General features: G+C 43.9%; 3 protein-coding genes and 1 pseudogene across 5 annotated transcripts; all 4 read left to right on the forward strand.

The window, feature by feature from the left end:
• Positions 1-5,032: 5,032 nt before the first annotated feature.
• LOC137046074 (zona pellucida sperm-binding protein 3-like) lies at positions 5,033-7,002 on the forward strand. The gene is made up of 8 exons (XM_067423128.1): positions 5,033-5,578; positions 5,760-5,878; positions 5,953-6,056; positions 6,125-6,302; positions 6,414-6,531; positions 6,615-6,697; positions 6,770-6,861; positions 6,932-7,002. Exons 1-8 carry the CDS (start codon positions 5,033-5,035, stop codon positions 7,000-7,002), a joined length of 1,311 nt encoding a protein of 436 aa, XP_067279229.1.
• A 4,094-nt stretch (positions 7,003-11,096) lies between these two features.
• LOC137046766 (zona pellucida sperm-binding protein 3-like) lies at positions 11,097-13,258 on the forward strand. Its single transcript, XM_067424163.1, has 8 exons — positions 11,097-11,642; positions 11,824-11,942; positions 12,017-12,120; positions 12,194-12,371; positions 12,483-12,600; positions 12,684-12,766; positions 12,837-12,928; positions 12,995-13,258. Exons 1-8 carry the CDS (start codon positions 11,097-11,099, stop codon positions 13,063-13,065), a joined length of 1,311 nt encoding a protein of 436 aa, XP_067280264.1. The 3' UTR covers positions 13,066-13,258.
• A 3,218-nt stretch (positions 13,259-16,476) lies between these two features.
• On the forward strand, positions 16,477-21,559 carry LOC137046768 (putative SCAN domain-containing protein SCAND2P). Of its 3 annotated transcripts, none has more exons than XM_067424167.1 (2): positions 16,477-17,795; positions 21,316-21,559. In XM_067424167.1, the coding sequence occupies exons 1-2, from the start codon at positions 16,867-16,869 to the stop codon at positions 21,443-21,445; spliced, it is 1,059 nt and encodes a 352-aa protein (XP_067280268.1). In that variant the 5' UTR covers positions 16,477-16,866; the 3' UTR covers positions 21,446-21,559. The 3 variants fall into 3 exon arrangements, with proteins under 3 accessions (XP_067280268.1, XP_067280266.1, XP_067280267.1); XM_067424165.1 differs by having other exon boundaries at positions 16,477-18,003; positions 21,319-21,549; XM_067424166.1 differs by having other exon boundaries at positions 16,477-18,003; positions 21,316-21,447.
• A 2,742-nt stretch (positions 21,560-24,301) lies between these two features.
• LOC137046075 (zona pellucida sperm-binding protein 3-like) lies at positions 24,302-26,274 on the forward strand (annotated as a pseudogene).
• The last annotated feature ends 883 nt before the right edge of the window (positions 26,275-27,157 follow it).

A 27,157-nucleotide genomic window follows, 5' to 3' on the forward strand; every position in this document is an offset into this window, starting at 1 on the left:
GACCGCTTTGAACTGGTGGATATATGGAGGGAATATTTCCTTCTAAAATATCATATACACGGCAAAACAAAGCAGGCTCATATCAATCTTGTATTGATTTTTGTTTAATTTCCAAACAATTTATTGACAATGCATCTGTTAATATCTTAGTAACCCCTCCTACTGATCATAAAGCTATATATATTAATTTGTCTCTTACTCAGGATTATAATTATAGAGCATCTTTCTGGAAAGTGAACAACTCACATTTGAAACATGAGTCTGTTAGACTTCATTTACAAGCTTTAATTTTAGAATATTTAGGTAAAGCTACAAAAGAGAAACCTTTTGTCTCTATTGGGAACTGTTCAAATTTGAGGTCTGCAAATTTCTAAGAAGATATGGTAGTGATTTAGCTAAAAAGAAGAGGTCTGAGGAAAATGAGATAATTTCTAAAATGGCATTTCTTTCTCAAAACCCCGTAGTAACATTGTCTGACCAGGAAAATGTGTAACTCTCTAATTTGCAGAATAAGCTAGACGTGTTGTGCAGAACCAAAGCTGAAGGAATTAATCAGATCGAGGCAGTGTTGGTTAGAGCATGGTGAACAAAATTCATCTTCTTTTTTTAAACTTGAGAGAAATAATTCCAGTCATAACACAATTCATAAATTAAAGACGAATGGACGTATATCTGACAGTCCAAAAGAAATTGCACAAATCTGTGCTGATTTTTATAAAAATTGTATAGTTCCTCATTTGAACATGAAGCAGCTACAGGTTTCTTCAATTCATTACCCAGTTTAAAGTTTAGTTAAAAAGACTGAATTGTTTTGAAGTTTTGAAGTTCTCTTATTTGAACTGAATACAGATCAGCTAACCATCGCTGCGATTTACCGCCCACCAAAACCAAATAAGGATTTTTGAGTTTGCAAACTTTTTAGGAGATATTGTCCTTCAGTATGATCATCTTTTGATTGTGGGGGATTTTAATATTCACGTTTGTTGTGAATTAAACTCCTTGGCCAAGGATTGTACTAATTTGATGGACTCTTTTGATTTTATTCAAATGATAAACAGTCCAACTCACAAACAGGGCCACACATTAGACCTTGTGTTGCTGCATGGTATCTCTATTCGTGATCTTGAAATCCTTGATTTAAGTTTTTCTGATCATATGCCTGTTATATTTACTTGTCCTATTTTAAATGGAGCTTCAAAACATATAAGGCTTTCGCAGCAGATTCGCACTTTTACTCCATCCTCTAGTGATGATTTTTCTGTTCTTTTTCAAGGAGGCTTGTCAAAGTTATAGTCTTGATACCCTTTCGAATCTGTCTAATGTTGATGATCATTTAATGTTCTTCAATTCCATCAGTAGTGACATAATAAATTCTGTGGCTCCACTAAGAGCAAAACTGAAAACTTCTAGAGCTGAACCCTGGGTAACTAGTACCACACTTGAACTTAGACGGGATTGTCGTAGAGCTGAACAAAAGTGGAAAAAAGACTAATTACAAGTATCCTATGAAATATTACGCAAGTCATTTATTCGATATCAAAAATCAGTTAAAGCTGCAAAATCCCAGTACTTTTCTGATATTACAGCTAAAAACTCCCATAAACCTAAAATGCTTTTTGCTATTTTAAATTCAGTTGTGAGCGCTGTGAGTACTGTCTGTTTTAATGCATCAGCTTCTGTTTGTCAAAGCTTTTAAAGTTTTTCACAGGTAAACTTGTTGCTATAAGACAAAACATTGTACTAACAAGCTACGATCCATCTGTTTTCGCTCTCTGTGTTTTACCTTTTAAGGAATTTCAGACACTTTCTTTTAATTCACTTAAGGATATTATTAAGCAGCTTTAACCTTCCACATGTATACATGACATTTTTCCCACCCATTTTTTGCTGCAGGTTTTTGATGTTGTTGGGACTAGCATTTAAGCTATAATAAATAAGTCTCTTCTTACAGGTGTTGTTCCTAAATACTTAAAAAACCTATTCTTGATCCAATAATTCTTTCAAATTATAGACCTATTTCTAATTTATCCTTTATTTTATAAAAATTAGAAAAGGTTGTTTTGGAGCGATTGCAGAAGCATTTGGAGTTAAATGGTGTTAGTGAAGAATTTCAATCTGGGTTTAGAAAACATCACAGCACTGAGTCAGCTTTACTAAAAGTCTTCAATGATATTTTGTTGTCTGTTGACTGGGATTCGGTAATACTCTTACTGTTAGATTTAAGTGCTGCCTTCGACACTGTGGACCACAACATTCTGATCTCACGACTTGAACAATGTGTGGGAATTGAAGGTTGTGCTTTAAATTGGTTTAAGTCCTATTTGAATGCCAGAACATTTTCTGTCTGTCTTGATGGGTTCTCCTCTTCTGTATCGTCTTTGGATTATGGAGTCCCTCAGGGCTCCGTTCTGGCCCCTGCTTTGTTCTCGTTATATATGCTTCCTTTGGGGACTATTCTTTCTAAACACGGGGTGTCATTTCATTTTTATGCTGACGACACCCACATTTATATACCCTTAAAGAAAAACGACAAAAAAGCGTTAAGCTCTTTATCAGCATGCTTGTCTGATAGTCTTGGTTTCCTTAAATTTTTTTCATCTAAACGAGAGCAAAAGTGAGGTTATTGTTTTTGGGCCCACTGATGTTTTAGCAAGTGCTGATGGTGACCTGGGAGATTTGGTCCCTAATGTAAAACACATTGTGAAAAATCTGGGTGTTATTACTGATTCTGCCCTTAAATTTGACAAGCAGATTAATGCTGTAATCAAATCTAGTTTTTTCCAATTAAGATTATTAGCGAAGGCTGAGAGTTTTTAACATTTGCAGAGTTTGAGAGAGTGATACATTTGTTTATTTCATCGAGACTTGACTATTGCAATTCTCTTTATATTGGGATGAGCCAATCCAATATTAGTCGTCTCCAGATGGTCCAAAATGCGGCAGCTAGGCTGTTGACTGGAACACGGAAAGGTAATCATATTTCCCCAATATTACAAGCGTTGCACTGGCTGCCGGTTTGCTGTACAATTGATTTAAGATTCTGCTTTTTGTTTTTAAAGTCCTAAATGGATCAGCTCCAAAATATCTCTGTGATCTACTGAAACTAAACCCTGCTAGATCGTTACGGTCCTCTAATCAAAGGCTGCTGATGGTTCCCAGATCTAGACTTAAGACAAGAGGTGGCCGTGCTTTTTCTATTATTGGTCCAGAGTTGTGGAATAGTCTTCCTCTTTCTCCTCTTTCATTAAGATTGGTATCCACAGAGTCTGAATTTAAATCTAAATTGAAAACCTACTTTTTCTCTCAGGCTTATAACTTTATTTGACTGTTTTTTTAAATTTTTATTTTTTTATTTTTTTATTTTTATTTTAAAGATTTCAAACGAGTGTTTCTGATGTAAACTCATTTTTTATTATTGCATTATTATATTTATGTATTTATCCTCTTGTTCAGCACAATGGCCAACTACTTTTGTATTTATTGTGCTGTATAAATAAAATTTTGATTGATTGATTGATTGATTGATTGATATAGGAAGCAGAAAGTGTCGGACTTCATGTTTCGGTTTTTAGCTCCTTGCCGGAAAATTCATGTCGGGTGGCCATGATTATTTTCCTGTTTGGATAAGTTCAAATCTGTCATGGATGTTTGCAGCTCAATCTGACAACGGATAGACCGGATAATAGCAGTAATTTTAATGTGAGCTTATACAGGCACATCTGCTTCATAATACGACATAAAAAGCTATCTTTGTGGCCAAATGTGTTACTCTGGCCTTGTGGTGGCTTGGACTGCCAATGGGAATAAGATATTCATATTTAGACGTTGGTCAGATGTCCAGATATCGGATATGTATCTGATTTAAAAACACATCTGGGAGTGGCTCAGAATGTATGCAAAAAAATATATCTATATTTTTGCGTTTATATGCATGCAACAAATTTTGATCTGGGTTAGATGTGAGTAAAAAAATCAGGGCCCGTATTTATCAAGCTTCTCAAAGTGCTATTTTAGTCTTAAGTGCTGAGAATTCATGACATTTACTCCTACTTTCAAACTTAAGTATAAAAGCAAGTTATCAACTTTCTTAAAGCTAAGAATCACTCTTCCTCTCCCAGTTATTTAAGACAGCTCGAGAGGTCTCTCAGTGGTTAGGAGTGTCCAGTAGGGGCAGTGATGGCGCTGAGGAGACAGAGAGGTGCGCAAATCTCTCAATAGAGGGAGAATGTGTTCGAAATGTTTGACGACAAATAGTTCATCAAACAGTATCGTTTAGACAGAGCAGACATCATCTTTTTCAGCGCTGGTTAATGTTGGGTTTTATAAAAAAATAAAATAAAATAAAAAACACTGTTCGAGTAATTCAGCAAGCAGTAGCGATCGTTTCTCTCTCCTGCCATGTCGGTTTTCTTTTGGAATCCATGGTGGCTGATTATATAAAAAAAAAAATCTAGGCTATATATAGGCATTTTAACAGCACACCAGTTTAAAAAAATTAATTACATGGATAAAAACATGTTTATCTTTCATTTAAAATGTGTAAATTATAATGTATTCTCTTGAAAACTCTTTATTGTCAAATGTGTATTGAATGTAAACTCCTCTTAGGAATTTCACCATTCAATGTGAATTTATCTTTATATTCTTAAATAAGGACATCTATTAAGTGATCCACTCTAAGACTGACACTTAAGATCTAGTCCTACACTTTACTTAAAGTATGATTGGGACGCTTGATAACTAACTTTTAAGCGCACCTTTGAGCCAAGATTTTTTTACTCTTAAGTCAATTCTTAGCAGTGTTCTTGTGAGTAATTCTAAGATGTTTGATAAATACGGGCCCAGATTTTTTTGTGCCAGTGTAAACGCAGAGCTGTGGGTGCCAGAGATGGATAAACTCTACAGGTCCAGAGGAGAATCAAAGGTAATCAATTAAACTAAAAGGGGAGGAGCCACCTTCACTCAATGCTGTACAAAATGGCCAAGCCAAGCACTGGTGTGTGTTGTGGCATTTGTGTCAAAGTTTGCTATGATGGAGTTTCTGAAAGGTGTCTTAGTGGTGGTTGTGATTGTTGCATTTGATCTGCCTAATGCATGGGGAAGTTTGAGATACAGTCAAAGTCCAAGAAGCATGGGGCCAAAATCAGATCCAGCTTCCAGAAGTCCTGCCCTTTCTCCTCCAGGGCTCCGGAACACTTTGCAAGTGTCTTCTCAGTTTCAGAGTCCTTTGGGTTCTTCCTCCAGAGGCCTTGCACAGGAGCCTTTTGGCCTTCAGGAGAAGCAGCTGTTGCAGGGTCCAGTGAAGCCTTTGGATTGGAAGTATCCCATTGTTCCCGAGGTGCAGAGCGAGTTGGCGGTGAACTTCCAGTTGAGGCAACCCATGACTCCCAGCAGCATAGCGGTTCAATGCGGAGAGAACCGGGTTCTTGTAGAGGTCCAGCAGGACTTGTTTAGCAATGGTCATTTGATCCAGCCAACTGGCCTGTCTTTAGGCGGCTGTCCTGTTGTTGGTCAGGACTCTCAGTCTAAGGTGCTCATCTTTGAGTATGAGTTACAGGACTGCAACAGCGTGCAGATGGTAAGTACTCCTGAATCTGTTTATTCTAGTTGAGGATATCCAAAGTCCTCAAGGAGTGTCAGTTCACATGGCTGTTGTATTTGCAATGCCAGGGCAGCTGGTATAAACCTTTCTTAAAGGGGTGGTTCACCCAATCATCTTAGTGAGGAACAGTTGTTTTAACTACTTCAATCTCTTCCAGATGAATGAGGATGAGCTTGTCTACACCTTCTCTCTTACCTACACCCCTGAGGCTCTTGCAGGTACTCCGATTACCCGGGTCGAGGGTGCAGTTGTTGGTGTTCAATGCCACTATCAAAGGTAAGTGGTCTGTGACTTTCACTTCCTCTCGTGCAACGGGGAGCCCATTTAATGGGTCCTTTAATGAACCACAGGCTTCAGAATGTAAGCAGTGATGCCTTGAGGCCAACATGGGTCCCTTATGCCTCAACGGAGGTTGGTGAAGAAGCCTTGGTGTTCTCCCTGAAGCTTATGATCGGTTGGTACAGGTTTTTGATAAAAATAAATCCTTGTTCTTTTTCTAAAATGTTCCCTCTTTCTCTGTAGATGATTGGTCCAGTCAGAGACCTTCATCCATCTATTTCCTGGGTGGCATTATTAACATTGAGGCATCTGTGAAGCAGTACAATCATGTGCCTCTGCGTGTGTTTGTGGATAGCTGTGTGGCCACTCAAGGGCCTGATGTGAACTCCCTTCCGAGATATTCCTTCATTGAGAATCATGGGTAAGGTCATGGCCCTTGATGCTATAGGACCGTTTTGGTTGCTTTTTAACCAGTCATGGCTAGGGTCTAGTTGCTCACTTTCTCTATAGTTGAGTTGCTCTTTGTCTTCAGGTGCTTTGTGGATGCCAAGGCTACAGCTTCCAGCTCCCGCTTCATGCCTCGGTCCCAGGTTGACAAGGTCCAGATCCAGCTGGAGGCGTTCGTATTCCAGGAGAGCTCCAGTCCTTCTGTATGTACTACGCATATCATGAGTTAATTCGACTTCTCTTCCCATCTTCTTTGGTTTTCTGAAGTGTCTGTCATCCCTTGCAGATCTACATAACATGTGTTGTGAAGGCAACTATTGCTTCTGCACCCAGTGACGCTCAGCACAAATCCTGTTCATTCGCCAATGGGTACGTTGCACTTTATCTTATTTTAAAGCTGACTTTGCTCATGTTGAAGGTGGTGTCTTTGTCTTGGTTCAGGTGGTTTGCTGCTGATGGAAATGACCAAGTTTGTGGTTGCTGTGACTCAACATGTGGTCCTGATGGTGGAATTGCTGCTTCTCCCTATGGAGGTTAGTAACTTTTGCTCTTAAGGTTGCGTTTGACGTTTTAACTGCTCTAACCTGGCTCTCCTCTCTCTAGGTGTTCAGTGGGAAGGCAAGGCTACACTTGGTCCTGTGGTGGTTCAAGGGCAAAAGCAAGTTCCTCAATAAAGCTGACATCAATTCTTGCTTGTATCTGACTTGTTATATTTCTTTGTTCTCCCTATCATATTTCTGTGCTCTCAAAATAGTGAGCTTTAACTGCAGTGAAAAGAGCTTTTTTTTTTTTTTTTTTTTTTTTTTTTTTTAACATCAATCCCATAGATTTTGTATTTGAAACACCCTCACAGCAGTTTTACAAATATGCAGTACATCAAGTATTACATAACTATTAGGGGTGGGACTCACAGGATAAAGGTCCTTTCACACCGGACGCGTAACGAATAAGCGACTATTTCGCATGCGACTGTTTCGCGCCAAAACCATTAACATCAGCCGCGACACGAATTTGCAACGTTTCAGAGCTCCAACGTTCCAAAACATTCGCAGCGACAGCTGAGAAAACACGGGCACTTCATCATTCTGTGAAGACGAGCTTTTCATATTATTTAAAGGACCGAGAAGAAGGTTTTGGGTGCAGCCAGTCTTAAAGAACAGAGTCTGAAGGGGAGGATGCTAATCTTGAACAGGAGCTAAAACTTTATTGTGGCCGGTTCAGCACTTACTTTCGAAAGTCTGTGGGACAATTTGAGGATCTTCTCCAGAGACGGCAGCGCATCTGACGAGACAAACCGCGCACTTCAGGAATCAATCGATCTGAGCAGATGTGTCCAGTCGAGTCACATGTAAACATTTCAGTGCCACAGACGTAGCCTACTGATGGCTACACGCTCACTTTCCATAATCGCGGACACAATGTTAAGAAAAAAATCAACTATTTATAAAAGGTAATAACTTATTATACTAACTTATAGCTGTTATTGCTGTCTGTATCATGCAGTGGGCAAACACAGCTGCAGCTATACAGCTTACAGATGTAATCTCATGAGAAATGCCATGCCTAGCAAAGGTTAAAGTTGATTGAATAGCTTGTGACATCAACTGGACATTTCGTCACCTTTGTTTCCTTTTATGTGATTGGTTGAAGCCGTTTTTGTCGCCGCTAGAGTAAAAAAAAAATCAACATCGAAACGGAAAAAATAAATGTCATTTTTTCGCCTCAGCACATTCGCGTTCGGTGTGGAAGCGCTCATTACACACACAGCTGATCGAAAAAAAAAACATCGCGTGAATTATTCGCACGTCAAAATCGCGTCCAGTGTGAAAGGGCCTTAACTCATATGATACTATCATGATATTTTACCAACGATACCTATATCACAACACCAGCGACTCTTTGACACGATATATTTCAAGAAAATCATGATATATCTCTATCATTCTGTAAATAAAATGTGCCAAAGATGATTAGTTTTTCATTTATTAACAGTTCATCTATTTATTTTAAATAGCAAAAATGTACAATAAGTATTATACAGCTACCAAACAGCCATATGCTTGAAAAATGCTTATTTCTAGAGAGAACAGATTTGTGACTAAATGATTTATAGTAAAAAAAGGAAAAATCTCTACTATTACTACTACTATGAATGATCATATCAGCAACATCTCCAATTTATATTACTAGTGGTAGTAATTTAATACTAGTAGTAATTAGGGATGTCACAAAATTCCAGTAGTCGGTACCAATACCATACTTTAAAAAAAGTTATTTATAATTGCATTCAATGAGTTTATTCTTTATGATGATCATAAGTTATTTACAAGTAAAAGCAACAATCTAGGCATGATTATTATTAGTAGTACATATTATTATTACATAGAGACATGGCTAAATCTACTGTACAACAGTAGCCTAATATATTTCTAATTTCTTCACGTTAAACCGCACTTTAATTTTGACAGGTTGCCGTGAAGATTTTCAAGTGTCTGTATTCATGACATGATAGTTTTCTCCAATGAAACGGTAAAATCTAATTAAGTGACTATGATAGAGTGGGACACTCTGAAGGGGATAATACTGGTCTGGCAGTTTCCTTTGATAGGGCTCCGGTCAGAGAGAAGGGCACGGAGAAGTTATTTCAGCAAACTTTAATATTGTAGTTTGGGTACAATCATTGGTGTACAAATAGGTATATAGGTGCGGTGTGTGTGTGTGTGGTTTTCGATTAGGTTACGCACACGCGAGCCACCATCCCACAGAATGCGGAGTCGGCAATTATGATGTGATGCGCTCGGAAAGGATATGACATCATTACAGTTTCAAAATAAAATGCTGCCTCTTGTGTGCCATCTCTTTCTCTTTCTGTCACCATCGCAACATCTGATGCCTGGTGATAGCCTCTCTACTCTTGTATGCCATCTCTGCTTTCTCCTCCAGTCGTCGTCTCTGACGTTCATGTTCTCTGAGAAGATCCTCCTTCTCATAGAGGGCCTCTCTGGCTTCTTTGTCTAGAAGAGTACACTGCTCGTCCACTAGCGTCTGCTCCATGATCTGCCACTGCACTTCTGCTAATTCCATCCGCTTGACCTGTTCCTCCAACATGGCACTTTGTAGCTCGGATAGCCCGCCTGCAATGGACCTCTAGGTTGATGAGGCAGCACTGGCTCGAGATCTCGGTCTGCTACAATGAGAAGATATCCAGGATCGACATGACTCTGCTCTCACAGATGGCAGTGAAAATGGATCAGGGATTGGGATGTCTTGAGCTGGGGCTGCCGCTCCGAGTTCCTCAGCTTCGGTGGAAGGGAGTACTGTGACTCTCAGTGTGTACCCAACTTCAAAGTTTGCAAGGGATGCTGGTAACTGTATCTTCCGCTGGGGTCGAGAACCCACTGCTGGATCTGCAGATGGTTGTCCTGGCTCCATATTGTCTCCAGAAAGCTGTCAGATCCGGCTCGAAGGATCATATGATAGAGTGGGACACTCTGAAGGGGATAATACTGGTCTGGCAGGGCCCTTTGACAGGGCTCAGGGCTCCAGTCAGAGAGAAGGGCACGGAGAAGTTATTCCAGCAAACTTTAATATTGTAGTTTGGGTACAATCATTGGTGTACAAATAGGTATATAGGTGGGGGGTTCGATTAGGTTACGCACACGCGAGCCACCATCCCACAGAATGCGGAGTCGGCAATGATGATGTGATGCGCTCGGAAAGGATATGACATCATTACAGTTTCAAAATAAAATGTCAGGAATAAAAGACTTCCTGACAGTGACAGTTTATGCATTCGTGTCCTCATATAGTGAGACGGCAGATTAAGCTTTTAAGGCTAATAAGACTGCGAGCAAGTGTCACGTGCTTGTCCTTGCGCTTGTGTGTGTGTGTGTGTGTGTGTGTGTGTGTGTGTGTGTGTGTGTGTGTGTGTATGTGTGTGTGTGTGTGTGTGTGTGTGTGTGTGTGTGTGTGTGTGTGTGTGTGTGTGTGTGTGTGTGTGTGTGTGTGTGCACTCGTGTGCATCAGCGCAATAGATAATAACAGATCAGTGCCCGTCGTTCAAAGACGCAGAACATGCAAGAGTTCAGTAATTATTAAATAGTATTTTGCAGTTTAATATTCACAGACACTAGTGTATATTCGGCTACAGTCTGGAGCCCTGCGCTTAGATAAACACGGAAGCGACTGAACGCAGCTGTGGGTAGGCCTATGTAGCCTATACAAAAAATATATTGATACTTGGTGCTAGAGTATCGATAACGTCTCGTCGGCTGGAAATAGCAGTAATTTTAATGTGAGCTTATACAGGCACATCTGCTTCATAATACGACATAAAAAGCTATCTTTGTGGCCAAATGTGTTACTCTGGCCTTGTGGTGGCTTGGACTGCCAATGGGAATAAGATATTCATATTTAGACGTTGGTCAGATGTCCAGATATCGGATATGTATCTGATTTAAAAACACATCTGGGAGTGGCTCAGAATGGATGCAAAAAAAAAATATTTTTGCATTTATATGCATGCAACAAATTTTGATCTGGGTTAGATGTGAGTAAAAAAATCTGATTTTTTTGTGCCAGTGTAAACGCAGACATACAAAACGCAGAGCTGTGGGTGCCAGAGATAGATAAACTCTACAGGTCCAGAGGAGAATCAAAGGTAATCAATTAAACTAAAAGGGGAGGAGCCACCTTCACTCAATGCTGTACAAAATGGCCAAGCCAAGCACTGGTGTGTGTTGTAGCATTTGTGTCAAAGTTTGCTATGATGGAGTTTCTGAAAGGTGTCTTAGTGGTGGTTGTGATTGTTGCATTTGATCTGCCTAATGCATGGGGAAGTTTGAGATACAGTCAAAGTCCAAGAAGCATGGGGCCAAAATCAGATCCAGCTTCCAGAAGTCCTGCCCTTTCTCCTCCAGGGCTCCGGAACACTTTGCAAGTGTCTTCTCAGTTTCAGAGTCCTTTGGGTTCTTCCTCCAGAGGCCTTGCACAGGAGCCTTTTGGCCTTCAGGAGAAGCAGCTGTTGCAGGGTCCAGTGAAGCCTTTGGATTGGAAGTATCCCATTGTTCCCGAGGTGCAGAGCGAGTTGGCGGTGAACTTCCAGTTGAGGCAACCCGTGACTCCCAGCAGCGTAGCGGTTCAATGCGGAGAGAACCGGGTTCTTGTAGAGGTCCAGCAGGACTTGTTTAGCAATGGTCATTTGATCCAGCCAACTGGCTTGTCTTTAGGCGGCTGTCCTGTTGTTGGTCAGGACTCTCAGTCTAAGGTGCTCATCTTTGAGTATGAGTTACAGGACTGCAACAGCGTGCAGATGGTAAGTACTCCTGAATCTGTTTATTCTAGTTGAGGATATCCAAAGTCCTCAAGGAGTGTCAGTTCACATGGCTGTTGTATTTGCAATGCCAGGGCAGCTCGTATAAACCTTTCTTAAAGGGGTGGTTCACCCAATCATCTTAGTGAGGAACAGTTGTTTTAACTACTTCAATCTCTTCCAGATGAATGAGGATGAGCTTGTCTACACCTTCTCTCTTACCTACACCCCTGAGGCTCTTGCAGGTACTCCGATTACCCGGGTCGAGGGTGCAGTTGTTGGTGTTCAATGCCACTATCAAAGGTAAGTGGTCTGTGACTTTCACTTCCCCTCGCGCAACGGGGAGCCCATTTAATGGGTCCTTTAATGAACCACAGGCTTCAGAATGTAAGCAGTGATGCCTTGAGGCCAACATGGGTCCCTTATGCCTCAACGGAGATTGGTGAAGAAGCCTTGGTGTTCTCCCTGAAGCTTATGATGGGTTGGTACAGGTTTTTGATAAAAATAAATCCTTATTCTTGTTTTTTTCTAAAATGTTCCCTCTTTCTCTGTAGATGATTGGTCCAGTCAGAGACCTTCATCCCTTTATTTCCTGGGTGGCATTATTAACATTGAGGCATCTGTGAAGCAGTACAATCATGTGCCTCTGCGTGTGTTTGTGGACAGCTGTGTGGCCACTCAAGGGCCTGATGTGAACTCCCTTCCGAGATATTCCTTCATTGAGAATCATGGGTAAGGTCATGGCCCTTGATGCTATAGGACCGTTTTGGTTGCTTTTTAACCAGTCATGGCTAGGGTCTAGTTGCTCACTTTCTCTATAGTTGAGTTGCTCTTTGTCTTCAGGTGCTTTGTGGATGCCAAGGCTACAGCTTCCAGCTCCTGCTTCATGCCTCGGTCCCAGGTTGACAAGGTCCAGATCCAGCTGGAGGCGTTCGTGTTCCAGGAGAGCTCCAGTCCTTCTGTATGTACTATGCATATCATGAGTTAATTCGACTTCTCTTCCCATCTTCTTTGGTTTTCTGACGTGTCTGTCATCCCTTGCAGATCTACATAACATGTGTTGTGAAGGCAACTATTGCTTCTGCACCCAGTGACGCTCAGCACAAATCCTGTTCATTCGCCAATGGGTACGTTGCACTTTCTTATTTTAAAGCTGACTTTGCTCATGTTGAAGGTGGTGTCTTTGTCTTGGTTCAGGTGGTTTGCTGCTGATGGAAATGACCAAGTTTGTGGTTGCTGTGACTCAACATGTGGTCCTGATGGTGGAATTGCTGCTTCTCCCTATGGAGGTTAGTATCTCTTGCTTTTTCTAAGGTTGCTTATGATAAGTGCTCTAACTTGTTTCTTCTCTCTAGGTGTTCAGTGGGAAGGCAAGGCCACACTTGGTCCTGTGGTGGTTCAAGGGCAAAAGAAAGTTCCTCAATAAAGCTGACATCAATTCTTGCTTGAATCTGACTGGTTTTCCTTTGTGTCTGGTTTAACTGCTTTGGACTTGCAGAATGAGGCACTGACCCTGACAGTCCTTCTGTACCTTTGCAAGTCTGATAGCATAAAACCATAGGGTTCCAGAAGGGTTACTTCAGCAATTAGCATATGGCTCTGTACCAGTAGAACCCCTGGAGCATATTCAAATGCCCCCCCCCCCCAAAGTTTCATAATTTCATTTAAATTTACATGCAATTAAGATTACATGCAATCCAGGTGGTATGTTGGCTAAACCACATGTGTCTGTTAATCCTTAATACATATTTTTAAATGAAGAGTCAGAGTAGTGTTTTAGGACCCGTTTCACCTGGACCACCTTTAACGTGCATCTTTCACTTCAAATGCTCAATTTTTAAGCATGTCCAATTTGCTGCGGACATGCAACTGGATTCAAAATGTTCACGCGTCAAACTACATGTGGTAGACACGATTCTTGACAATTTTGGTGAGCGCAGCATCAGCTCAGCTTGCAGCTGCAGGCGTTCATTTAAACCGACCAATGCTGAGCAATGTAAATGTTTTAACTTCTCTAATTTCTATGATAGTTAAGCTTCTAAAGGCATGAACTGAAACTGCACCAGACTGAGAACTTGTTTTGAATATAACCTCAGCTCTCATCACGAGAGCTCATCAGCTCCTTTATGATAAATGTAATCTGACTCCTGCAGTTAGTGCTGTGAGACTCACATGGTGATTTGATCATTATATTGAACAGACACGTTCAGTATTTAATTGTAGTGTCTGTTCTCCAGCTCATGCTGTGTTCCACTCCCCTTTGACATGCACTTGCAAACTTCCCTAAGTACTTCCCCTTGGGGGAATCACTGCTGCCATTTTTGTAAACACACACAAATGTTTACAGGCCATTAAATACAGCACACACCACAGAGACGGACATCCTGCTACTGTTTCTCCTGTTCAATTTATTTCAGGCTCCGGATCTGATTCTGTTTTTATTTCGTAAGTCCTGCATAGAACAAAAGGTAGATAAGTGTACTACTTCGGTCGATCAGATTGATAAGCGTGTGTATGAATTGGAAGCATATTCTAGGAGATGGAACCTCAAATTATATGGAGTTGGAGAGACCGAGGCAGAGGACGTCCGGAGGGAAGTCACAAAGATCTGTCAAGCTCTGTTACCTGAGGAGAAATCTAAGTTTGTGGATGGCATAGAAGCAGTACATCGCCTGGGTCCCAAAAGGAAGGAGCAGACGGATTCCAGAGGGATCCTCATGAGGTTCATCTCTCGCGCACTTCCTGACGCTATTTGGAAAGCGGCCAAAAAATCGTCCTTTCTGCAAGAAAATAAGCTTCGATTCACCGAAGACCGGTGTAAGATTGATCGCGAAAAGAGACAGTTGTTATGGCCCGTAATTGATACCGCACGCCAGGCGGGTAAGAAAGCGTACTTTGTGGGTGGCCGAGCTTTTATTGAAGGGAGGGAGGTGTATCCCCCATCCGCGGGCCGCAGCGATGCTTGACTTATGTGATCGCTGCAGTGGTATGAAGCCGTATCTGTTTGGGTTGAATCTACTCGGTGTAAACATCGACTCTTAAGTCTGTCTGTATTGTGTAAATAATACACTTGTTCACAGTACCGTTTTTTTATATATATATTGGCAAAGTATACGCTATTGTTCAGCTGACTGAAACAGCTTTTGTTCAAGGTTGGTTGTTGACATGTCCTTATCTTTTGTTTCTTTAAATGCTAGGGGGTTGAGTTGCAATATTAAACGTAAGGCGTTATTTGTGTTCACTAAAAACCTTAAAACTGATTTTGTTTTCTTCCAGGAATCACATTCCACCGTTCAGGATGTAAACTTTTGGCGTTCACAATGGGGCAATGCTATTTGGGCTTCACATGCTTCAGAGCATTCAGCGGGTGTTTGTACCTTACTAAATCATTTTTCTGGTGGCATCTTGCACAGCGATTCTGATCCTATGGGACATTACCTTCTCTTAGTGATCGAGTTTAACTCACAATGTTCCAAGATTATTTTGCTTAACTTTTATGGATATAATTCCAAATCTGATAAGGAAAGCTTACTAGACTGTGTTGAAGAGCGGTTACTGGTTTGGCTTGGTAAATATCCTGATTCTTTAATAATTATGGGAGGCCATTTTAATACTGTTCTTGACAACACTCTTGATAGATGGCCTCCTCGTCTTCCCACTTCAAGAAATTACTTAAACGAATTTATGGACCGCTTTGAACTGGTGGATATATGGAGGGAATATTTCCTTCTAAAATATCATATACATGGCAAAACAAAGCAGGCTCATATCAATCTTGTATTGATTTTTGTTTAATTTCCAAACAATTTATTGACAATGCATCTGTTAATATCGTAGTGACCCCTCCTACTGATCATAAAGCTATATATATTAATTTGTCTCTTACTCAGGATTATAATTATAGAGCATCTTTCTGGAAAGTGAACAACTCGCATTTGAAACATGAGTCTGTTAGACTTAATTTACAAGCTTTAATTTTAGAATATTTAGGTAAAGCTACAAAAGAGAAAACTTTTGTCTCTATTGGGAACTGTTCAAATTTGAGGTCGGCAAATTCCTAAGAAGATATGGTAGTGATTTAGCTAAAAAGAAGAGGTCTGAGGAAAATGAGATAATTTCTAAAATAGCATTTCTTTCTCAAAACCCCGTAGTAACATTGTCTGACCAGGAAAATGTGTAACTCTCTAATTTGCAGAATAAGCTAGACGTGTTGTGCAGAACCAAAGCTGAAGGAGCTTCATCAGATCGAGGCAGTGTTGGTTAGAGCATGGTGAACAAAATTCATCTTCTTTTTTTAAACTTGAGAGAAATAATTCCAGTCATAACACAATTCATAAATTAAAGACGAATGGACGTATATCTGACAGTCCAAAAGAAATTGCACAAATCTGTGCTGATTTTTATAAAAATTGTATAGTTCCTCGTTTGATCATGAAGCAGCTACAGGTTTCTTCAGTTCATTACCCAGTTTAAAGTTTAGTTAAAAAGACTGAATTGTTTTGAAGTTTTGAAGTTCTCTTATTTGAACTGAATACAGATCAGCTAACCATCGCTGCGATTTACCGCCCACCAAAACCAAATAAGGATTTTTGAGTTTGCAAACTTTTTAGGAGATATTGTCCTTCAGTATGATCATCTTTTGATTGTGGGGGATTTTAATATTCACGTTTGTTGTGAATTAAATTCCTTGGCCAAGGATTGTACTAATTTGATGGACTCTTTTGATTTTATTCAAATGATAAACCGTCCAACTCACAAACAGGGCCACACATTAGACCTTGTGTTGGTGCATGGTATCTCTATTCGTGATCTTGAAACCCTTGTGTGGCAGGGGAGGCGTGGTTTTGCGGGATCGGCAGAGGGAGAGAGGAGGCGGAGCCGAGCGGGGCGTAAGTGGGTTAAGTGCAAATGACTAACACCTGTCTCTGATTGCAGTAGTTGGCGTGGAGAGACGGCTTATAAGCCACAGCAGAGAGAGACGAGGGAGAGAGAGTTTGGACTGGGACTCGGAGCGCAGCCTGTCTGGAGAGTGATAGCAGTGCAGAGTGTTGAAACCTGTGTGTGAAGTTTAATGAGTTGATGTGCCCTCGAGCACGTGTTTTGTTTGAAAGTAAAAGAGTAATAAAAGTGACGAGTCCCAGTAACGCCGACCCCGCCTTCTTCCTTACATCCTTGACCCGAACCACACTGGTGCCGAAACCCGGGAGGAAGAAGTGTGCACGCCGCCATGGAAACTCCATCCCGCCACCCACTTGCGGACCTAGTGCAATCGCTCGCGGGCCTCCACCAGGAGACTCATCAAGATCTGCGGGCCGTCAGGGAGGAGCAGCAAAAAAGATTTGAGGCGCTCCTCCAGGCCCAGCATGAGGACCGCGAGCTGTTCCGGAGCTGGATGGACCGGGAGGTTCAGGCCAGTCCCAAACCCACCAGCGACTCAGCCGCCACCATCGCGCTCTCGAAGATGGGACCGATGGACGACCCGGAGGCGTTCATCGACCTCTTCGAGAGGTCCGCCGCCGCTCGGGACTGGCCCAAGGAGGACTGGCCAATGCGGCTCCTGCCCCTGCTATCGGGAGAGGCGCAGGTAGCCGCCCACCAACTGCCAGTCAAGAACCTCCTGGTCTACGACGACCTCAAGCGCGCCATCCTGCAGCGGGTCGGCCGGACACCGGAACAGCACCGCCAGCGGTTCCGGACACTGGCGCTCGAAGAGTCCGGCCGGCCCTTCATCTTCGCGCACCAGCTCCGGGACTCGTGCCGCAAGTGGCTGATGGCCGGAGAATGCGACGCCGAGGGGATCATCGATCGCGTGGTGCTGGAGCAGTTCGTCGCGCGGCTTCCGAAGAAGACCGCGCAGTGGGTCCAGTGCCACCGCCCGGCGTCGCTGGACCAGGCCATCCAGTTGGCGGAAGACCAGATGGTGGCGTGCCACGGGGTCGGCGAGCCCTTGCCAGCGGCTTCTCTCTCTCTCTCTTCTCTCTCTCTCTCTCCTCCTAACCCCGCCCCGTCTCTCTCTAAACCTGTCCCCGCTCCCAGGTCCAGAGCTGGAGTGCCGCCCCGGCCGGCGCCGAGGTGGAGAACGGGGCCCGCGGCCGAGACAGCGGCGACTCCCCGGCCGGCGGCCCGGGGAGGAGGGAGCCTCGATCCCTTCCCGGGGTCCTTATCTCCGTCCCTCTCTCCACGCCAAGGGCTGGACCCACTTCCAGCCACTAGGGCGGCGGGGAGGCCTGGGCCGGCTTGTTGGCGCTGTGGGGACCCGGGACACTTTATTGATCGGTGTCCGATGATGGATGTGGGGACGCTGGTCCGGGTCCCCGACGCGCCACAAGCCGCCCCCGATCAAGCTGGCCTGTACCAGATACCCGTGAGTATCAAGGGGGGTACCTATCAGGCTTTGGTGGATTCGGGGTGTAACCAAACCTCCATCCATCAAAGCCTGATTTCACCTAGGGCATTGGATAACAGCCGCATGGTTAAGGTGAGGTGTGTGCACGGGGAAGTGGTGGACTATCCGTTGGTGCCCGTGGATATCCAATTTAGGGGTCAACCGCATAGTGTTGAGGTTGCAGTTAACCCGCGCCTCCGGCATCCCATAATTCTGGGGACGAATTGGCCAGCGTTTAATAAATTATTAGGGCACTTATGTGTGGATGCCTCTTGGGGGAAGAACGGAGGTGGGAGGATAGCGGTTGCGCAGGCGGGCGAGGTGGATTCGGGACCGCCGGGGGCAGTTCCAGGGGAACCGAGCGCAATGGGTCCGCCCATCTTCTCAGAGCGCGATGACTTTCCCTTGGAACAGTCCCGGGACGAGACGCTCAAAAATGCCTTTGCTCAGGTCCGCTCCATCGACGGCCACCGCGTCCACCCTGAACAACCGCTCTCCTATCCGTACTTCTCAGTAATAAATAACCGCTTGTATCGGGTGGTCCAAGACACCCAGTCAAAGCAAGATACAACGCAATTGTTAATACCAAAAAGCCGCCGGGAAATGCTTTTCCAGACGGCTCATTCTAATCCAATGGCGGGGCATTTAGGTCAAACGGCCACATTAAACCGTCTCATGGCCCGATTCTTTTGGCCGGGCATTCACGAGAATGTACGCCGGTGGTGTGCGTCTTGTCGGGAATGTCAGTTGGTGAACCCACCGGCCACCCCAAAAGCACCGTTGTGCCCTCTCCCATTAATGCAGGCCCCCTTCGAAAGAATTGGTATGGACCTCATCGGGCCATTGGAACGGTCCGCACGGGGACATCGCTTTGCGTTGGTGCTCGTGGACTACGCAACGCGATATCCCGAAGCAGTTCCTCTCCGCACGATTTCGGCGAAAAGTGTGGCGAGCGCTCTGTTTTCATTAATCTCCCGGGTGGGAATCCCGAAAGAGATTCTCACCGATCAAGGCACGGCGTTTATGTCACGGACGATCCGCGAACTATACGAATTATTGGGCATTAAGGCGATCCGTACCAGCGTCTATCACCCACAGACAGATGGTCTGGTGGAACGTTTTAATCGCACGTTAAAAACCATGATTCGTAAGTTCGTTCACGAAGACGCCAAGAATTGGGATAAATGGCTTGAGCCTCTGTTGTTCGCTGTTCGCGAGGTCCCCCAAGCCTCCACGGGGTTTTCCCCCTTCGAGCTGCTCTATGGGCGCCAGCCGCGGGGGGTGCTGGACGTCCTTAGAGAAGCTTGGGAGGACGGGCCTTCAGCGAGTAAGAACGGAATTCAGTATGTCCTGGACCTAAGAGCAAAACTCCACACGTTGGGGCGGCTATCCATGGAGAATTTGCTCCAGGCTCAGGACAGACAGAAACAGCTCTACAACAGAGGTGCGAAGCTGCGACAATTTTCACAGGGAGATAAAGTGCTTGTATTGCTGCCCACGTCCAGCTCGAAATTGCTCGCAAAGTGGCAAGGACCCTTTGTGGTCACGCGGCGAGTCGGAGAACTCAACTATGAGGTGAGCCGGTCAGATAGGGACGGGGCACGTCAAATCTACCACCTCAACCTCTTAAAAAAATGGTCAGAGGCGGAGTCAGTGATGCTAGCGACGGTAGTGGGCGGGGAGGAGGATCTCGGGCCGGAGGCGGTCCAAAAGCCTCATTCTCTCGCTCTGGCCCCGGGGGGGGATCACCTCTCACCCTCGCAGCTCACTGACGTGAAACAGCTACAGGCCGAGTTTGCCGACGTGTTCTCGCCCCTACCGGGGCGGACTGACCTCATCCAACACCACGTTGAGACGGAGCCGGGCGTGGTGGTTCGCAGTCGGCCATATAGACTACCGGAACATAAAAAGAAGGTAGTGCAGGACGAATTAGAGGCGATGCTGGACATGGGGGTAATAGAAGAATCTAACAGTGATTGGGCGAGCCCGATAGTTTTGGTGCCCAAAACGGACGGCTCCGTGCGATTCTGTGTAGATTATCGGAAAGTCAACGCGGTGTCAAAATTCGATGCGTATCCAATGCCAAGGGTGGACGAATTGCTTGATCGGCTAGGGACCGCTCGCTTTTATTCGACGCTGGACTTAACGAAGGGATATTGGCAGATCCCCTTGTCTCCAATGTCTAAAGAAAAGACCGCTTTTACCACGCCGTTCGGATTGCACCAATTTGTCACGCTTCCGTTCGGGTTGTTCGGGGCCCCAGCAACCTTCCAGCGACTGATGGACAGGATTCTCCGGCCGCACGCTGCATATGCCGCTGCCTATCTAGATGACATTATCATCTACAGTACGGACTGGCAGCGCCATATGCAGCATCTGCGTGCTGTACTGAAGTCGCTGAGGAGGGCGGGGCTAACCGCCAACCCGAAGAAGTGTGCGATTGGGCGGGTAGAAGTAAAGTATCTGGGCTTCCACTTGGGTCATGGGCAGGTGCGTCCCCAAATTGATAAGACAGCGGCAGTTGCGACTTCTCCGAGACCCAAGACCAAAAAGGAGGTTAGACAGTTCCTGGGGCTAGCGGGATATTATAGACGGTTTGTGCCTAATTATTCGGACCTCGCTAGCCCGCTGACTGATCTAACTAAAAAAGAGGTACCAGATACGGTTCAGTGGACGGAGCGGTGCCAGCAGGCTTTTACCCAGATAAAGGCTGCTCTGTGTGGTGGTCCGCTCTTACAGGCTCCTAATTTTTCTCTCCCTTTTATTCTGCAGACCGACGCGTCGGACAGGGGGTTGGGCGCCGTCCTGTCCCAGGAGGTGGAGGGTGAGGAACGGCCGGTGCTGTACATCAGCCGTAAGCTCTCTAAGAGGGAGGCGGTGTACAGCACCATAGAGAAAGAATGTTTAGCCATCAGGTGGGCCGTCCTCACCCTTCGCTACTACCTCCTGGGGCGGGAGTTCACCCTCTGTTCGGACCACGCCCCTCTGCAGTGGCTCCACCGCATGAAGGATACCAACGTGCGGATCACCCGGTGGTATCTAGCTTTACAGCCATTTAAATTCAAGGTGGTCCACAGGCCGGGTGCTCAGATGGCTGTGGCTGACTTCCTCTCCCGGAGGGGGGGGGGGGGAGGCTGCAGGCCGGATGGCTCCCCGGCCTGAGTCGGGCGGTGGGGGTATGTGGCAGGGGAGGCGTGGTTTTGCGGGATCGGCAGAGGGAGAGAGGAGGCGGAGCCGAGCGGGGCGTAAGTGGGTTAAGTGCAAATGACTAACACCTGTCTCTGATTGCAGTAGTTGGCGTGGAGAGACGGCTTATAAGCCACAGCAGAGAGAGACGAGGGAGAGAGAGTTTGGACTGGGACTCGGAGCGCAGCCTGTCTGGAGAGTGATAGCAGTGCAGAGTGTTGAAACCTGTGTGTGAAGTTTAATGAGTTGATGTGCCCTCGAGCACGTGTTTTGTTTGAAAGTAAAAGAGTAATAAAAGTGACGAGTCCCAGTAACGCCGACCCCGCCTTCTTCCTTACATCCTTGACCCGAACCACACCTTGATTTAAGTTTTTCTGATCATATGCCTGTTATATTTACTTGTCCTATTTTAAATGGAGCTTCAAAACATATAAGGCTTTCGCAGCAGATTCGCACTTTTACTCCATCCTCTAGTGATGATTTTTCTGTTCTTTTTCAAGGAGGCTTGTCAAAGTTATAGTCTTGATACCCTTTCGAATCTGTCTAATGTTGATGATCATTTAATGTTCTTCAATTCCATCAGTAGTGACATAATAAATTCTGTGGCTCCACTAAGAGCAAAACTGAAAACTTCTAGAGCTGAACCCTGGGTAACTAGTACCATACTTGAACTTAGACGGGATTGTCGTAGAGCTGAACAAAAGTGGAAAAAAGACTAATTACAAGTATCCTATGAAATATTACGCAAGTCATTTATTCGATATCAAAAATCAGTTAAAGCTGCAAAATCCCAGTACTTTTCTGATATTACAGCTAAAAACTCCCATAAACCTAAAATGCTTTTTGCTATTTTAAATTCAGTTGTGAGCGCTGTGAGTACTGTCTGTTTTAATGCATCAGCTTCTGTTTGTCAAAGCTTTTAAAGTTTTTCACAGGTAAACTTGTTGCTATAAGACAAAACATTGTACTAACAAGCTACGATCCATCTGTTTTCACTCTCTGTGTTTTACCTTTTAAGGAATTTCAGACACTTTCTTTTAATTCACTTAAGGATATTATTAAGCAGCTTAAACCTACCGCATGTATACATGACATTTTTCCCACCCATTTTTTGCTGCAGGTTTTTGATGTTGTTGGGACGAGCATTTTAGCTATAATAAATAAGTCTCTTCTTACAGGTGTTGTTCCTAAATACTTAAAACATGCAACTGTTAAACCCTTGCTTAAAAAACCTAGCCTTGATCCAATAATTCTTTCAAATTATAGACCTATTTCTAATTTATCCTTTATTTCCAAAAAATTAGAAAAAGTTGTTTTGGAGCGATTGCAGAAGCATTTGGAGTTAAATGATGTTTGTGAAGAATTTCAATCTGGGTTTAGAAAACATCACAGCACTGAGTCAGCTTTACTAAAAGTCTTCAATGATATTTTGTTGTCTGTTGACTGGGATTCGGTAATACTCTTACTGTTAGACTTAAGTGCTGCCTTCGACACTGTGGACCACAACATTCTGATCTCACGACTTGAACAATGTGTGGGAATTGAAGGTTGTGCTTTAAATTGGTTTAAGTCCTATTTGAATGCTAGAACATTTTCTGTCTGTCTTGATGGGTTCTCCTCTTCTGTATCGTCTTTGGATTATGGAGTCCCTCAGGGCTCCGGTCTGGCCCCTGCTTTGTTCTCGTTATATATGCTTCCTTTGGGGACTATTCTTTCTAAACACGGGGTGTCATTTCATTTTTATGCTGACGACACCCAAATTTATATGCCCTTAAAGAAAAACGACAAAAAAGCGTTAAGCTCTTTATCAGCATGCTTGTCTGATATTAAGTCTTGGTTTCCTTACATTTTTTGCATCTAAACGAGAGCAAAAGTGAGGTTATTGTTTTTGGGCCCACTGATGTTTTAGCAAGTGCTGATGGTGACCTGGGAGATTTGGTCCCTAATGTAAAACACATTGTGAAAAATCTGGGTGTTATTACTGATTCTGCCCTTAAATTTGACAAGCAGATTAATGCTGTAATCAAATCTAGTTTTTTTCAATTAAGATTATTAGCTAAGGCTGAGAGTTTTTAACATTTGCAGAGTTTGAGAGAGTGATACATTTGTTTATTTCATCGAGACTTGACTATTGCAGTTCTCTTTATATTGGGATGAGCCAATCCAATATTAGTCGTCTCCAGATGGTCCAAAATGCGGCAGCTAGGCTGTTGACTGGAACACGGAAAGGTAATCATATTTCCCCAATATTACAAGCGTTGCACTGGCTGCCGGTTTGCTGTACAATTGATTTAAGATTCTGCTTTTTGTTTTTAAAGTCCTAAATGGATCAGCTCCAAAATATCTCTGTGATCTACTGAAACTAAACCCTGCTAGATCGTTACGGTCCTCTAATCAAAGGCTGCTGATGGTTCCGAGATCTAGACTTAAGACAAGAGGTGGCCGTGCTTTTTCTATTATTGGTCCAGAGTTGTGGAATAGTCTTCCTCTTTCTCCTCTTTCATTAAGATTGGTATCTCTTTCTTAGACTTCATGTTTCGGTTTTTAGCTTCTTGCCGGAAAATTCATGTCGGGTGGCCATGATTATTTTCCTGTTTGGATAAGTTCAAATCTGTCATGGATGTTTGCAGCTCAATCTGACAACGGATAGACCGGATAATAGCAGTAATTTTAATGTGAGCTTATACAGGCACATCTGCTTCATAATACGACATAAAAAGCTATCTTTGTGGCCAAATGTGTTACTCTGGCCTTGTGGTGGCTTGGACTGCCAATGGGAATAAGATATTCATATTTAGACGTTGGTCAGATGTCCAGATATTGGATATGTATCTGATTTAAAAACACATCTGGGAGTGGCTCAGAATGTATGTAAAAAATATATATTTTTGTGTTTATATGCATGCAACAAATTTTGATACAAAACGCAGAGCTGTGGGTGCCAGAGATAGATAAACTCTACAGGTCCAGAGGAGAATCAAAGGTAATCAATTAAACTAAAAGGGGAGGAGCCACCTTCACTCAATGCTGTACAAAATGGCCAAGCCAAGCAGTGGTGTGTGTTGTGGCATTTGTGTCAAAGTTTGCTATGATGGAGTTTCTGAAAGGTGTCTTAGTGGTGGTTGTGATTGTTGCATTTGATCTGCCTAATGCATGGGGAAGTTTGAGATACAGTCAAAGTCCAAAAAGCATGGGGCCAAAATCAGATCCAGCTTCCAGAAGTCCTGCCCTTTCTCCTCCAGGGCTCCGGAACACTTTGCAAGTGTCTCCTCAGTTTCAGAGTCCTTTGGGTTCTTCCTCCAGAGGCCTTGCACAGGAGCCTTTTGGCCTTCAGGAGAAGCAGCTGTTGCAGGGTCCAGTGAAGCCTTTGGATTGGAAGTATCCCATTGTTCCCGAGGTGCAGAGCGAGTTGGCGGTGAACTTCCAGTTGAGGCAACCCGTGACTCCCAGCAGCGTAGCGGTTCAATGCGGAGAGAACCGGGTTCTTGTAGAGGTTCAGCAGGACTTGTTTAGCAATGGTCATTTGATCCAGCCAACTGGCCTGTCTTTAGGCGGCTGTCCTGTTGTTGGTCAGGACTCTCAGTCTAAGGTGCTCATCTTTGAGTATGAGTTACAGGACTGCAACAGCGTGCAGATGGTAAGTACTCCTGAATCTGTTTATTCTAGTTGAGGATATCCAAAGTCCTCAAGGAGTGTCAGTTCACATGGCTGTTGTATTTGCAATGCCAGGGCAGCTGGTATAAACCTTTCTTAAAGGGGTGGTTCACCCAATCATCTTAGTGAGGAACAGTTGTTTTAACTACTTCAATCTCTTCCAGATGAATGAGGATGAGCTTGTCTACACCTTCTCTCTTACCTACACCCCTGAGGCTCTTGCAGGTACTCCGATTACCCGGGTCGAGGGTGCAGTTGTTGGTGTTCAATGCCACTATCAAAGGTAAGTGGTCTGTGACTTTCACTTCCTCTCGCGCAACGGGGAGCCCATTTAATGGGTCCTTTAATGAACCACAGGCTTCAGAATGTAAGCAGTGATGCCTTGAGGCCAACATGGGTCCCTTATGCCTCAACGGAGGTTGGTGAAGAAGTCTTGGTGTTCTCCCTGAAGCTTATGATGGGTTGGTACAGGTTTTTGATAAAAATAAATCCTTATTCTTGTTTTTTTTTCTAAAATGTTCCCTCTTTCTCTGTAGATGATTGGTCCAGTCAGAGACCTTCATCCATCTATTTCCTGGGTGGCATTATTAACATTGAGGCATCTGTGAAGCAGTACAATCATGTGCCTCTGCGTGTGTTTGTGGACAGCTGTGTGGCCACTCAAGGGCCTGATGTGAACTCCCTTCCGAGATATTCCTTCATTGAGAATCATGGGTAAGGTCATGGCCCTTGATGCTATAGGACCGTTTTGGTTGCTTTTTAACCAGTCATGGCTAGGGTCTAGTTGCTCACTTTCTCTATAGTTGAGTTGCTCTTTGTCTTCAGGTGCTTTGTGGATGCCAAGGCTACAGCTTCCCAGCTCCCGCTTCATGCCTCGGTCCCAGGTTGACAAGGTCCAGATCCAGCTGGAGGCGTTCGTGTTCCAGGAGAGCTCCAGTCCTTCTGTATGTACTGCGCATATCATGAGTTAATTCGACTTCTCTTCCCATCTTCTTTGATTTTCTGACGTGTCTGTCATCCCTTGCAGATCTACATAACATGTGTTGTGAAGGCAACTATTGCTTCTGCACCCAGTGACGCTCAGCACAAATCCTGTTCATTCGCCAATGGGTACGTTGCACTTTATCTTATTTAAAGCTGACTTTGCTCATGTTGAAGGTGGTGTCTTTGTCTTGGTTCAGGTGGTTTGCTGCTGATGGAAATGACCAAGTTTGTGGTTGCTGTGACTCAACATGTGGTCCTGATGGTGGAATTGCTGCTTCTCCCTATGGAGGTTAGTATCTCTTGCTATTTCTAAGGTTGCTTATGATAAGTGCTCTAACTTGTTTCTTCTCTCTAGGTGTTCAGTGGGAAGGCAAGGCCACACTTGGTCCTGTGGTGGTTCAAGGGCAAAAGAAAGTTCCTCAATAAAGCTGACATCAATTCTTGCTTGAATCTGACTGTTTTCCTTTGTGTCTGGTTTAACTGCTTTGGACTTGGACAGTGCCTCATTCTGCCACTGACCCTGACAGTCCTTCTGTACCTTTGCAAGTCTGATAGCATAAGACCATAGGGTTCCAGAAGGGTTACTTCAGCAATTAGCATATGGCTCTGTACCAGTAGAACCCCTGGAGCATATTCAAATGCCCCCCCCCCCCCCCCCCCCCCCCCAAAGTTTCATAATTTAAATTTAGCTGCAATTAAGATAATCCAGGTGGTATGTTGGCTAAACCACATGTGTCTGTTAAACCTTAATACATATTTTTAAATGAAGAGTCAGAGTAGTGTTTTAGGACCCGTTTCACCTGGAGCACCTTTAACGTGCATCTTTCACTTCAAATGCTCACTTTTTAAGCATGTCCAATTTGCTGCGGACATGCAACTGGATTCAAAATGTTCACGCGTCAAACTACATGTGGTAGACATGATTCTTGACAATTTTGGTGAGAGCGCAGCGTCAGTTCAGCTTGCAGCTGCAGGCATTCATTTAAACAGACCAATGCTGAGCAATGTAAGTGTTTTAACTTCTCTAATTTCTATGAAAGTTTAGCTTCTAAAGGCATGAACTGAAAATGCACCAGACTGAGAACTTGTTTTGAAGATAACCTCAGCTCTCATCACGAGAGCTCATCAGCTCCTTTATGATAAATGTAATCTGACTCCCTGCAGTTAGTGCTGTGAGACTCACATGGTGACTTGATCATTATATTGAACAGACACGTTCTGTATTTAATTGTAGTGTCTGTTCTCCAGCTCATGCTGTGTTCCACTCCCCTTTGACATGCACTTGCAAACTTCCCTAAGTACTTCCCCT

This window comes from Pseudorasbora parva, chromosome 18 (assembly GCF_024679245.1).
Source record: "Pseudorasbora parva isolate DD20220531a chromosome 18, ASM2467924v1, whole genome shotgun sequence".
Lineage (NCBI taxonomy): Eukaryota > Metazoa > Chordata > Actinopteri > Cypriniformes > Gobionidae > Pseudorasbora > Pseudorasbora parva.